This window comes from Strongylocentrotus purpuratus, unplaced genomic scaffold (genome assembly GCF_000002235.5).
Source record: "Strongylocentrotus purpuratus isolate Spur 01 unplaced genomic scaffold, Spur_5.0 spur5_scaffold_4, whole genome shotgun sequence".
Lineage (NCBI taxonomy): Eukaryota > Metazoa > Echinodermata > Echinoidea > Camarodonta > Strongylocentrotidae > Strongylocentrotus > Strongylocentrotus purpuratus.
Window position 1 is genome coordinate 28,866,083 of NW_022145610.1, and position 14,701 is coordinate 28,880,783.

Here is a 14,701-nt window from a genome sequence, read left to right on the forward strand (position 1 = left end):
AAGGGCCGTAAGAAAAATATTGAACAAGACATATGACACACCGTTGACTGATTTGTTCACAAGTCTTAAATGGATGACACTAGAAAGCCGGTTTCAGTTAAATCGCGTTATGATGATATATAAATTTGTTCTTAGCATCTTCTTATCTTAGCACCTTCTTACCTTCAGGTAGGCTTAATCAATCATAATGATGTACATCAGCGTCATACAAGGCAGTAGATGTTTACGTGTGCCTACATTTCACGCTGATTGGTATAAGTGTAGCCCAGTTGTTTCTTCTATATTCGAATGGAATAAGCTAGATAATTCGATGAGAACGGCTTCCTCTGTCAATTCAGAGATTGTTTAAAAAAAGTTGTAATTCGTCAATGGCTCAGCCGAACATACACTACGTGCATGTTCTGTAATATTAACATGATTTATTCACAAAATTGCGACTTAATCAATATTTTCCTATTGGCATTACAGTTGAACTAGGTTATTGATTATGTTTATTTTACAAGCAAGTATTCGTTACTTTGTTTCACGTATGCTATTGCTCCGTCATATCTTTCTAATTGTATTATGGATTTTTATTTTAACTGTTCTGTTAAAATGGTATGCTTTTTGATGTAAATATGTTCATGCTTATTCAGAGCCCTATGGAAGACCACTACTTATTGGTGAATGGGCTACCCTGAAAAAGATTAGAAATAATTAAATACAAATGACCTATTCGATTTCATCTTGATATGTCACGAATATCCATCCATTTCCTAAACTGAATTTAGGGCAGAGGAATATAGGAGACTCATTTGCATTTGTCTTTTTTGTATTATTGTTTATGTACCTATTTGTTATGATTGTATATATTTTTGTATTTTTAACATATAACAATGGAAAACCACAATTCAGCCTTTAGCCCCGACGAAATGTTATTAATCAACCATTTTAATTAAATCTAATATTAATTCATACATAATTAACATTATTTAGCCTATCACCTTGAAAGTATTATGTTTGAGTGGTTGTCACACGGTTGCTTTAACATATTAAACAATGGATGTGGAGAGGGGGTGTCTTGGGAAAGGGCTCAGTGATCACGAGTCAAATCAATGCAAATACATGTAACTGAAATAGGAACAAAACGAAAGGGGATGCATCAGTTTGAAAGGCCACCAGAGCGAATCGTTAACTCATACAACATATTAAATTAGCAATGATTTCAGACACTGAAAGTACAAAGTCCATGAAAGGCATATTTTGAACAATAAACATTTGCCCTGCGAGAATATACTGATTGAATTCACTGCATTAGGTTGTACCTTTTCATACGCAGACAGGTAGTTATTCAAAATGGCTTCCTCAAACGCGGATATTGAAACGAGGATCGCTACATTACGACATGAAATATTGTCGTACAAACCAGGCAAGGCTGTATCTTGTGATGATGAACGAGTGGTGTTTCCTGATAAGCTTGTCGTTGGTATGATTAATACGTACGTGTATGCGCCTGCCATAGTCCCTGCTCTGAGACGCGCTCTTCATGGAGACGTAAAGCCGAGCAAGCATGCTGATAAACGACAAACATCTACCCAGGATCAGGAGCAATATCTGACTGATTCTATATCTGTCATCGTGAAAATATGCCTTGGGGGTTTGTATATTGAAAGAAAATGAAATGCTGATTTATTCGTGTTTGTTTGTTGAAAAAATCAAATGAAACTACACCACGAAGTTTGAAACTTGAACTATGGTATGATTTTTTTCCTTACCCTTTAATCATGAAGTTAGAGGTATGTTTTTTTGGTAAAATGATGAAACTTATGACCAAATTCTGTCTTTGGTATTACTAAACTAACGCAATGATCTTTGTATCTCATTAAACCAGTATGATGTTGCAATTTGAAACACTCTAGATATGCCGGATAAAACAAATAATTTCGTTTAATTTCCTATTTGGTTCTTCCAACATTCGCTTCCTAAACATGCGCCAATGCACAATTGCCCAAAATGAGGGAAATCAGACTTAACTTGCGTGTTTGTAAATTTGCAAAGAAATTGAGTAAAAATGAATGTTAGGTACATGTACAACTGCGAGACTATCCAAACTTTGCTTAAAAATACATTAAATTTGGTAGATTACACTTATTTATCACAATCATACTTAATCTAACGATGAAATAAATATACTCAGTCACTTTGAATGTTAAATAACGTTTGCTAAATTGCAGTTGTCTTGAGCATTTTAATTGTTTGTATATTGAAGGTATAACCAGGAAATACGCCTGAGTAACCCATAAACTATTGCCATCATCAAACATACATGTATAGCATGTGAACACCTGCGTTCTCTTATAAGGTCATTGGTTTAACAGTAACAACAAGAAAAACTCTTAACATTCTTATTACATGGCACACATCAAACACCTGGAGCGCAGTATATCATTTTATTTATTACAAAGAATAAAATAAAAACAAAGGGATATCTGTAACCCGTTGATCAATTTTACATGTCAGCTATATGAAACAATTAGGATATGTATGTTTCACTGTGACTATATACCTGACCTGCCTGATGTAATTACTTTGGAGACTACCAGGAGGGTATTATGGATGAACATACACGTGTAATCGTAAATTGTGGAAACAGGTTTACGAACATTGTCAATCGTCAGATCACCATATTGGGATTATTAACAAGGAACTGCGAATAATTATATAACTGAGCCTTTTCTCTCTCAAAATCGTATGGAGTACAAATAAGGGGGCATAAAAAGCAATTACTCAAATACATTTTCAATATCATGAAGCTCAAAGAGTGTTGATATATAGATGCCAAAATTTCATTAAAGAAAGTGATGTCTTGGGCTTTACAAATATCCTCATTTTGTTGATGTCGTTATGGGTGTTTCTATTTTTGTACCTTTTTTGTACCATTACTGACCACTGCAATTCTTACAAAATTCTTACATGGCATTATACTTATAGGCCTACATATACCCATATATTTATCACAATTTTGGTTCTCCTTCTTAGTATGATTTCACGACGAACCCAGGTAAGATTCTCTACATTAAAAATATCATGTTCACTTTTTTTGCTATCACATAATATTATTTTGTGTGGTTTCATTAAATGTTATTGCACAAACAATTCATCCATGCGTGTTTATATAGCTTATTCTGAAATATTGGATGCAACTTATGGAACTACACAAACTTGTCTACTTTGTTCTCTCTCTTCTTATGCATGTAGCCTACATGTTATGCTCGTAGTATCCCAAATGTTCATCATGCACAATGTATCAAACACGTTTTCTCTTGTCATCTTACCAGATAATGTTGAAAAAGAGGTACAAGACATTGCTGGGAAAATTGGATGTATGGTGCTATTACTTGAGTGAGTATTATTTTTTTTCGCTCTCCATATTCACATGAGCCGTATATATTTTGACTGAAACAAAATCACATAATAAGTCATTGGAAATCTGAAGAAAATAAACATTCACGAAAATAGAAGACACACGTTTTAGCGCTTTGATCAAAATCCCATAAACGCGCATATTAATAATAAGAAATGATGATTATTAAGAATTAATCAATTAGGACTGAAACAAGGATTGTGATAATAAAAATTAACACAAAACTCAGTAACTAGGTCCTCTTATTTCTTCATACACAAAACCATATTAAATAATAACTTCAAGAACATCTTTATTGCTAGTTATTTGGGTGGGTTGTTCTTTTTCATAACTCCTTGCAAATAAAGCGCGATTTAGCAAACCTAATTCAGCAAAAAAGCAAAAGAATAGCAAATAGCAAAAGTACAAACACGAAGGGCATCGTCAAGCATGTTGGCAAAGCTTCCAAATTCGGGAGTTGTCGGATTCATGAAATCAGTTCCGTAAAAGCCTGATTGCTACAGGAAATTACACACCTTTATCGTAGAATATAGTGACCTGTCAGTGTCACAAAAAAGATATCGAAATATGTTCATCTGACCGTTATTAAATGCCTAAAATCCCTGAGCTTCCAGGGGCTCCGCCTATTAGACCACACGCCAAATTTATGCTCAGTCTAGTTCTGGACCCTTCTTATTGATTGTTTTATTCGCCGACTATACGCATTAGGCCGAATAATGGCGCGATCCCGAGAACCGGTCCGGAAAAGCAAGTAATTTTCGGGAATAATCTCGAAGATAATTTGTTTTCGGACGAAGAAGTTATTTAAAGTTTCACAACATGTGGCATTCAAAAGGAAAGAAAAAAGAACGAAAGGAAATGAACTCACTTTTGTTTGAATTATGTATCGATAATGCCGTATAGGCCTATATACGGAGGAGGCAGAGAATTACAAAGGTAAGCAAGAGAAGAAAAAGAACTGTAGAATGAGAATAGACCCAAAAATACAAAACAAACGGTGCACTGGAAAAGGACTTGTTGAAGTTTTAAAACACGATCAATTTGAAAATCATGGTCGTTTTAATCTATCGTATAATTATGCTGATTCGGGATCGTGTAGTTCTTCACCCTCAACATAGCATAGTCCATACGAAGGGGTCCACATTAATTCTAATCGCTTTGCTCTAATTGAAATGTGTTTAATTAGGCTCTTGTCAATTTTTGCGCTGGAGTGTACACAAATAAGGTTAACAATTTAAAAGGAATTTCAACATTCTTGTATCTTACCAAATTTCCCGTCATATTTACCGCGAGGGTTCGTTATTTTCGCACCTATTTGAGGAAGAAATAGATGGAGGACTGCTTTTATTAACGTTCAAAACTTGAAAGTCTACTGTTTGATTGCAGGGTATTCAGACGTCCCATTATTCGGGCAACCATCACCTCATCATTATTCGGGCAGCAAAGTGCCCGATTTTTTTGTGTGTAGGGTCTCGATTAAAATTTAAAAAAGTAAAGTATAATGGGAACAAAATAAAAAAATTATTAGAAAAAAAAATAGGTGAATATTTACATAAGAAGAAAAATAGTAAGAAACAAAAATGTTAGGCCCTAGCTAGAAAGGAATTTTGAAAATAATTTGTAATTTACTTCTAAAAAAAAAAAGTTGTAGTCCTACATGATTTTTTTTATTTCAAAACATTACGATCTTCGATAAATTGACCAACTCTTAATCCTAATATGGATGGCGCCTCACCGCTCGCTGAATTTTTTCTTTTGAGTCTTGCGCATCTTTTAAAAGATTTTTTTGAAAATCGGACCTACAGTTACAAGGTCACGTGACCTTTTGTTTTTGCATGTCAGCCCGAAAATCGCTAATTTTCGTGATTTGTGTACAAAACATATGGAAATGTCATTTTTCCTAAAAATAGATCAAATATTGGTAATTGGGTCTTGTTTAAAGTTTAGGAGGTTGTTTTGGGAGTCAAAATAGTTGAATTGTAGTTAGAAATATAAACAAATTACAAAAACAATAAAATAAATAATTTAAAAAACAGTGAAATGCATAAGAAATCATCAAAACAAGAGCTAACGTAAGGATTAAGCTGGCTCTTCCAAATTTGTTGTCGTATTATTATTACAAATGGTCTAATAAATATATGTAGTGAAAGAGAATGGTTAAATAGGAATAATATATGATTTATGGGTAAAAATGTGAAAGTATTATAGTATTCTATACACTTCACTTGACATGCGTGTAAATTATCGCGGCGATCGGCCGTTTCACGCCTCCCCCCCCCCCCCCGCCGTACTAACACCTCAAATAGCCCGGCCTTTTTAGGGTTAAGACTTTTTTTCGATGTTCTTGTGCTTCATATAACTACGTAACTAAGACGACTCGGAACGAACATGCAAATGTATGATATTTCCCCATTACAAAATTGATAGAAGGCGATAAAGAGAGCGAGGGAGAGAGAGGGGGAGAGGGGGAGAGGGGGAGAGGGAGAGAGGGGAGGGAGAGGGGGAGGGGGGGGTAAGGAGAAGGAAGGTCTTAAATGCCCATTACGAATAATTACAGATTCTACGCTCTTTGTATATATTTGTTCAGACACGATGAAACGTTTCCACCTTTTTTTTGGAGGGGGGGGGGGTGGAGGAGGTGGGGTAGAAACTGTGAGAGGTCCCACCTCCACATCGATTTTAACATGTTTTTAAACTAGGAAAAAAGCTACACTTACTAACTGCATATACCCCCATAACCCGCCGAAACAAGGAAAGCTAATATTCGCTTGCTTAAATAATAATATTTCCAAAGAGCAATGATGTTCGTTAACGGAAATATACGTTGCCGTCCTATATGTACATCTTTATCCGTTGTTGTGTTCATCACTTATATATTAGACATGATAAGGTAGAAGGGTGGGATAAAGGTGGAATGTAGAAAAGGAGCACTGCCAAGAATAGCATCCACAGGCCTAAAGGGACCCAATGGGTTTTGAATTACACTTCCCTTGAGCAAGCAAAGAAGAAAATATCCAGAATCTCCATTTACATGAGACAGAACATTCACTTTCTCTACAGTACTTAGGATCTTATAACTTTAAAGTAAGTTCATTAGGAGACGAATGAGCGTAGCGAACGAATTGAAAAGACACCCTCACTCGCTTCTACGGCATTGTAATTAATTTTAATCAAGACTTCATTTACACACACAGACAAATCACAGCCTACTTCAAAATTACGATAATGACATTGAGCATATGCCATGCTCAGCAAAAAGAGAAGCGAGATAAAGCTTTGTGTGTTGTGAGAGGATGGCGATATTGATCGTGTCCTACCCCCTTCAATACAGTAAAACACGGATAAGAAATATTCCAATTATTGAAATGTGTAAGAAATATTCCAATTATTGAAATGTGTAAGAAATATTCCAATTATTGAAATGTGATTGACATAGTTGCGAAGAACAAGAAATAGATTTATTTGTCGATAAACTGCAATTTTTTTAAAGATGTATTACATGTATAATAATGTTCTTACACGTGCCGGGTAACAAACACGAGTTTAGCTTTCCACCTTTATACTCAAAGCCCCTACCTGCACACTTCCAGGGCCTTGGCATAAAGTGCGTAGTTTTTGGAAATATGCTCGATAACGTAACGCCAAAGTTAGAAACATAAATCGGATTTTGAATAATGAAATTTGGTATTTCCAAAAAAAAAAATTGGGGGGGGGGGGGAGGAGGAAAGGGGAGTTTGGGGCAAAATAATGAGTGTAATGTTATCATCTTGTCTAGCGAGAGGTACGAGAAAAAACAAATTCCTACCTCCTTTTGTAAAGATTAGCACTTATCACGAATTTTGACTTTGGGGCCTGTTGAGACAGGGTTTATAATGTACACGCAGTACTGCATTACTTGGTTTGCAAGACAGTGTAGTGACCGAATATTTAGAATGTTAATATTTTACATTTTAGAGCAAAAAAAGGCATTAGTGTTATATACATCAATGCCATTTCACGTCATTTAACAACATTTCTTTCTGTCTTGAGAAGGTGCTCATTGAAGGGGTCGAAATCGATTATTAGTACTTGAAACAAAGAAAGAAAGAAACAAAAAGTCAGATAATTGCATGTTGAAGCGTTGTATTTTCACAGTAATAAAAGATATTCGTTATACTGCAAGAGGGCGGAAACGATTTAGCCGTCCCCTTAATCATGTTACTGAAAGGCAACATAATGGAAAGAAGGGTGAAACTGCATTTCAGACCTGTTATAACTGAAAGCTTTACTAAACATTATTTATTGTAATTTAGGCGCAAGAAGTATTTCCCCATCCATTGATAAATGGAAGCACCTGCCCACTCATCCAATGCCTATTTTACACAGAATATTTACGGTGCTGAGAAACATTGCATCTTCAAACATTCGATGGAGCGTACCCACGGAGCGAGAACAATTTCATTGTGATATGCTTAATGTTTGCGTACTCTCTTTAAAAAAAAGAGTGAATTTTCACTCTATTTTCACTTTCTTGGGAGTGACGTCCGTGATCACTTGTTTAGGAGTGAAAATCGATTGATTTTAGAGTGCTCTCTAAGAAGAAAAGAATGAATGTTCACTCTATTTTCACTATATTTTCACTCTCCAGAGGAGTGACGTCCGTGATCACTCGATTTTTTTTTTAGAGAGTATAGGGTTAACGTGTTAGAACACAATGAACAATTATTATAAGTGTAGGGTATAACAAATACAAACACGTTATCTTCTTTGAGGTGGCCTTTGGTGGGGGTGGGTTGCAGAATCATGTTAATATCATTAAAAATAAATGTATGCAATTTATATTTTGTGATGTACATGCATTTTCTACAACTTCCTCTTATACTTTTTTCTTCATGTTTCTCCTCTCCATTTTCCTGAATTCATATAATATTCTGTTTTCTTATTTTTGCTGCCCAAGCAGTCGTAACTTAAAAAACTATATACATGTATTTCAATATTGACAAATTAATTGTAACTGTATTTTATGTTTGAAATATGCAATGAGTGTTTTGTTTGTACACATGATCAATTCAGCCATTGGGCTGCGACACATGTTTTTTCAATAAACCTTGGTTCAATTCAATTCAATTCAATCATTAACCCTTCAATCATCACCACGTGAATAATAACGATTCTGAATTGGTGTATTTTCTTATTTTTATTTTCAGCCCGTTTTATAATAAAGATTACCTACATTGGATCGCGATAATAAAGAGGGATACAGGTGAGTTTGGTAGGTAGGATCATAAAGTGAAGACATATGAAGTTTTATCTTTAAACAATTTTGAATTAATACAAATTGCACTGTTGATACACACAGTATACACCACAAGGCGTTGATTTACACCACCGTATTCGTTAAAAGAATGATTAATTAAATAAATAATGTTACTAGCCAGAATTCTATAACGCATGAATCATTATGTAGGTTGTTTAACTCTGTTTACGTATATGGTGTTTGTGTTATATGCACTGTTATTAAATGTGTAGGTATCTAACAATAATGACACCTGCTACATGATCTTTCATCAGTAATGAATAGGACATAAAAGAAACGAGGAACAACTATTATTCAATTTATATCATAATCAAATTTCTACAAGCAATTTCTTTTTGTTAATCATTATTCACATATTTAAAAAACAGGATAGCTCATTGACAATCGTGTTCAACCATGAAGCCCTGTACATAAACATATGACATGATATATGATTAATTCAATTTGTACATATGGTTCAACTATGGATATTTTCTTTTTCTTTGTAACCATGTACATGGATAAATTTGACATTTTATTTTTGTTACCCACTTGAATACATTTTGTAACATTGTGTTATGTTGTTGTTAATAAATTCAAATTATTTATTTTAAAAAAAAAAGAGGGATCAAGGGGATTATGTCAAAGTCAAGAAATAACGATAAATAGATCGAGAGTAGAGTTAAATAATTATGCTACAGTACATGATTTGACCTTGAAATCAAGTATTTATCTAAGTTTTCTATATTATCCATATTAATTACACACCATTAATTCTGATCACGTTGAATCGTTTACTCTTACAAGCCCCTTTTTCCGTTCATTTTGTAAATTATATACTTTTTCCTTGCTTAGTAAATTGCATGTTAATACTTAGCTCTGCTTGTGTAAGCCTGTGTTAATATGTATAATAGGCCGATGTGATAACACTATTTCCCCATTAATTTGATTATCATACCATCCATTGAAATGCTTGATCAAGATTCATTTTTTTCTATTAGAGTTAATATGCATGCTCATATCATCTCATATCCTCGGTTGGTAACCAATCGAATAATCACGGTGATTTTACAAGATTTGGGATTTTGAGACGATCACTAACTACCGATCTTTAGATTTCCCAATCATGTTTCAACCTTTTTTCCGTTGAAGTTGTAGTATTTAAACAATATCAAAAACAACATCATCAGTCTATAATAACATTTAAAAAAAAAACGTTTTAGCCCTCCATAGGCTATTTTATTGAGTCAAACAAACATTTTTACAATTCAATGAAATTAAGTCGATTATAACATGATTGTCCCGACTAATTTTCCTACCACAAGTATATTACATTTCATTTACATCATCATAGTTTTAAATGTATTACTATCTCATTACTCACTTCATTTACTCCCTATACCGGCTCCTCGTCAGTCTCCTTCCTTTATCACCCTCATTTCTCTCTCCCCCTCCCTACGTTTCTCACTCGATTTTGCCCATTTATTTAAAAATTTAAATATGGCAGGAAATGATATGCCACTGAGAATACTTATAAAAACACATATATATGATGATGATGATGATTCACAGCATTTGTATGGCGCCATTTATCTGTTTCAAAAACATTCGAAGGCGCGAGCTCCTACAATAAAGTTATATAGCATAATTTAAATGTCTGAAGGAAGATGTAAGTTTTGAGTGAAATATTTCAGATTTTCAGATTTTCTCAATTCGTTTGTGTTACCCCCCCCCCCCCTGGAAGAAAAAAGGATATTATGTGACGTAGGTGTGGTATGTAGATGTCATAAAAATATCATGGGTTTGGACGTTATGGCGAGTTTAACTCACTGAATATGTTTCGATTGAATAGGCCGTATCCCTCTAGATGCTATATTTCGTTACGGAGGCGTCCCCAAAGCGAGAAATAAATTGAAGCAGCCCGCCGGGAGCACTGATATGTACGAAATACCTCAACCTGATGGCTCTCTCTCAGATGACGACCAGTTGCAGTTGCTTGACCTTCTACGTGGATGCCTTTATGAAGGCGACAGAACGTTAGCAGCTAATGATCTGAAGAAGATGTGCACGAATCCACGATGTACGTTGTTCTATGAGAAAACCAAAAAAGAGGTGAAAGAGGCGAAAGAAGCAAATCAGAAGATGTCCACAGAAGTCCAAGAGCAAAATCAGGAATTAAAGAAAGGGAGAGAGGAAGACAGAGAAAGATCTGAGAAAGAGCAGCGCTTATTGGCAGCAGATATGACGAAGAAACTCGAGTCTAAGCAACAGCAAGTTGACACTTTGACAGAAATCGTAGGAGAGAAAGAGCGAAATGAGACGACTCTAACACAACATGTTGAAGAGCTAAAGAAAGGGAGAGAGGAAGACAGAGGAAAAGCTGATAAGGAGAAGCGCTCATTGGCAGCAGAAATGACGAAAAAACTCGAGTCTAAGCAACAACGCGTAGACACTTTGACAGAAATCGTAGGGGAGAAAGAGCAAAATGAGACGACTCTAATACAACAAGTTGAGGAGCTAAAGAAAGGAAAAGAGGAAGACAGAGCAAGATCTGAGAAAGAGAAGCGCTCATTGGCAGCAGATATGACGAAGAAACTCGAGTCTAACCAACACCATATAGACACTTTGACAGAAATCGTAGGGGAGAATGAGCGAAATGAGACGACTCTAAGACAACAAGTTGAGGAGCTAAAGAAAGGAAGAGAGGAAGACAGAGAAAGAGCTGAAAAAGAGAAGCGCTCATTGGCATCAGATACGACGAAGAAACTCGAGTCTAAGCAACAGCAAGTAGACATTCTGACAGAAATCGTAGGGGAGAAAGGGCGAAATGAGACGACTTTAAGACAACAAGTTGAAGAGCTAAAGAAAGGAAGAGAGGAAGACAGAGCGAGATTGGAGAAGGACAAACTGTCAATAGAATTAAGCTGGAAGAAGGAGCATGACTATAAAGAACGTTTGGAGCAACTTGAGCGTGAGACCTGGAAGCTGAGAACCAAAATTCAACTAGAAAGTGAGATACGATCAGCAGAGGAGAAGAAGAAAGCAGAGACACATCAATCGAGTTTCATTCCTAGGGTGACCTGTGTAAAAAAAGCTCAGGATGGTAAGACTTTATTTTCCATTCTCATTTTCCTTTTCAACTCCTTTGTTTTGATATACGTTATACTTTATAACTCCCATTCCATTTGTGGTTACTTTTAAAATATTAATAATGTGAACCTTATCAAGTTCAATATGGTCCTAAACCTAAATGTATATGTTTCTTGTTTGTTTTAGAGTCCATTATGCCAAAAATAACGCAAGTCGATTACATTATCTAAGAAAACTAGAGCCATGGAATGCTTGTACATTATTTACACTTTAGAAGTAAAACGAAAAACACATAGAGATACAGTCAACGATAATTATCGTTCAAAATATTTCTCTTATATTCTTTTTCTTCATTCAAACTTACTTAATTCCTTCATTATAGACACATTATCATTTGAGGATGATTCAACCGGAGGACTGGGAAGGAGTGATACATTACAAGCAGGGTGAGATGAAATATGTTTACTCTTTACATGACAATGAACGCATTAATGATCTTATAGTGTAAAAAAAACTACTATGGAAAATACTTTTGGGTGTTAAATGAGTGGTGTTAGATTAACAGTTCTAAAACTATGGCAGCACTTTTGTTCTATGAATCCAAAATCATGTTTGGAAATGTCATGACCACCTGTGATTATGTATATAAAAGCATTAGTGAATGAAAGATTGATGGTCTTTTACAAAAATATGAGAATCTTAGCTGCATTCCAGTCTATGGTGATTAGAGTTAAAAAGCGAAATCCTGTAATGAATTTATATCAATAATTTGAGCATATTGAGTATGTTCTCATCACCGGAATAACGTATTTATTCTGTTTTTTTTTCTTCACCTAAGTAAAATTTGTAATTAATGTTAAAGTTGATACGTCATACCTACGTTCTCCGACCCCCCCACGTTTGTCTTATTTATTACCGTGTACCATTCCAGAGAGGAGCCCCCAGATGATGAGTTTGCAGGCATATTACAGCAGATAGCTAACGATCTTTACGATGAAGCCAAGATCGACAGTCTTGCTAGTCAGCTGGGAATCCTACATGGTGATATACAGAGAGCGCTCATGACCAATATGAGGTTCGGCCCTGTTACCAGTGATGGAACTCGCCATATGCTGAAACAATGGAGAAGAGGTGTGTCCAGGGAAGATGAACGGATTGAGCTAAAGAAGGCACTGCAAGCTGCCAAGTTGGTCAACCTTGCAGACCTGTATCTCAGCGAAGGTAACGTATATTTCCATTAAGAACAGTTGTAGTTTCGTAATAAGGACCCCATTCAACACTTCAGCAACATGCTGTTCAATACGGCCTTTGTGTTTAGAGTCAGATTGATAGTATTTTCTGAAGCAAGTTCATTTTCCACATTTGCACTGTTGGTGCATTTACACTGAAAACGAGAGCTTAAGTGAAACTTTCAGTTAGCATTTCCCTCATTATAGCTGTGCAAACACAAAAAAGCCAAACAGATGCTAACTACTAACATCATGTTCTCTGCTACAAGCTGGTAAACATAAACAATTAAAAGAAATGAAAATCACTGCAATAAGTTCTACACAATCATGATAATTCCGATTAGATGTGTTTTGAGAAGAAAACAAACAATTATTTATTTTCTTTCTTGCTGCCGGTCAGGTGTAGCAAAAGAACAGATCGAAGACGTCAATGATCAGTAGCTCTCTAAAAGAGATGAGACCTCTCAAGCACAGGAACGGTTCAAAGGATACGCTGACATCTAAATACTTCGTGAAGCTACAACAAGCAATGACCACACTCCTCGAGATGGGCATACAGGAAACATGGCTTCAAAAACCCAGGAGGACTTGACAGGTGGAAGTAGGAGTCAACATCTTGACCAATCACCGGAGCGCAGTACAGAGGACTTGGATGAATCTGAAGTGACTTCTGAAGAAGTGTCCTCTGAAGAAGTTCATCCCGCCGATGATATGAACAACGTTAGTAGCATTCAATCTTCTGAACAATCGCCCGGCCATGAAATGCAAGTCCTACCTGAAGATACGTCTGAGATAGCCCCTCTGATATCTTATGGTGGGAAACCCAACGAGGAATCCACCACCTTGGATAAAAGTAGGCGGAGTCATAGATAACGAAGAAGATCTGATTTCTCGACTCGTTCTTATTATCTTAATAAATTATTTCTATTAAATATTGTTTCTTTTCCTAGTAAAGATAACTATGGATGTTTCCCAGAAAGCACTCAGTTTATAAGGAATCCCCAGAGAACCTTAATCAAGTAAGGTTTACTCACATTATTTTAGCTTGCGACGTTTCAGGTCCACTTCGGAACCCTTCATCAGGGCGACTGGTCTTTAGCACCAAATGATTGTTGACCCATGAACACGGTGACGTGGTCGAGGAACGTCGGCATGGTCGGCCTGATGAAGCGTCAGTGGACGTAAGACGTCGCAAGCGAAACAAAATTAATCCAGTTGACTATTTGTTTGTACACTGTGAATTATCCACTACCTATAGGGTAATAGTTGGAACGCCTTGAGCACCATACATGGTCAATATGTGCGTTATATAAATATCCAATATTATTATTGAAAAGAGTCATAAATAAAACCTTCATAATCATTAACCGAACCATATTATGATCAAGCAGCGCATAATTATATCATTTCAACAATGTGAATTTGTTTAAATATAAAAGAATGCCAAGCAGAGGTAGATGTTTTTAATGTTGATTTTGTTTTTGACAAGATACCTGGATACAGAAATTCAATCAATTCTAGTAATTATTACAAGAGTCACTAATCATAACCGGAGCATATGTAGTGTTATATTTTAATCTTTCAAAAGAATATTAGGCTTAATCAATCCTCTAATACTATTTTTTTTAAATTTTACTGTACTTTTAAAATAAATCTTAATTCGAAGCAGAATAATCCAATTATTTTAATTAAAAAAGCTACAAT

The 14,701-nt window shown here is 35.5% G+C and overlaps 1 protein-coding gene across 1 annotated transcript; it reads left to right on the top strand.

The window, feature by feature from the left end:
- The first annotated feature begins 1,335 nt into the window (after positions 1 to 1,335).
- On the top strand, positions 1,336 to 13,438 carry LOC105438247 (cilia- and flagella-associated protein 251-like). The gene is made up of 5 exons (XM_030997291.1): positions 1,336 to 1,465; positions 10,531 to 11,781; positions 12,151 to 12,214; positions 12,700 to 12,989; positions 13,398 to 13,438. The coding sequence occupies exons 1-5, from the start codon at positions 1,336 to 1,338 to the stop codon at positions 13,436 to 13,438; spliced, it is 1,776 nt and encodes a 591-aa protein (XP_030853151.1).
- Positions 13,439 to 14,701: the final 1,263 nt, after the last annotated feature.

What these genes read in the sequence shown, in the direction of transcription:
- LOC105438247 (XM_030997291.1), top strand. Translation starts at nt 1,336, where the DNA reads ATGGCTTCCTCAAACGCGGATATTGAAACGAGGATCGCTACATTACGA. An exon ending in TCCTGATAAGCTTGTCGTTG is followed by an intron (nt 1,466 to 10,530) that starts GTATGATTAATA and finishes TCGATTGAATAG; the next exon opens with GCCGTATCCCTCTAGATGCT. An exon ending in AGACCTGTATCTCAGCGAAG is followed by an intron (nt 12,990 to 13,397) that starts GTAACGTATATT and finishes GCTGCCGGTCAG; the next exon opens with GTGTAGCAAAAGAACAGATC.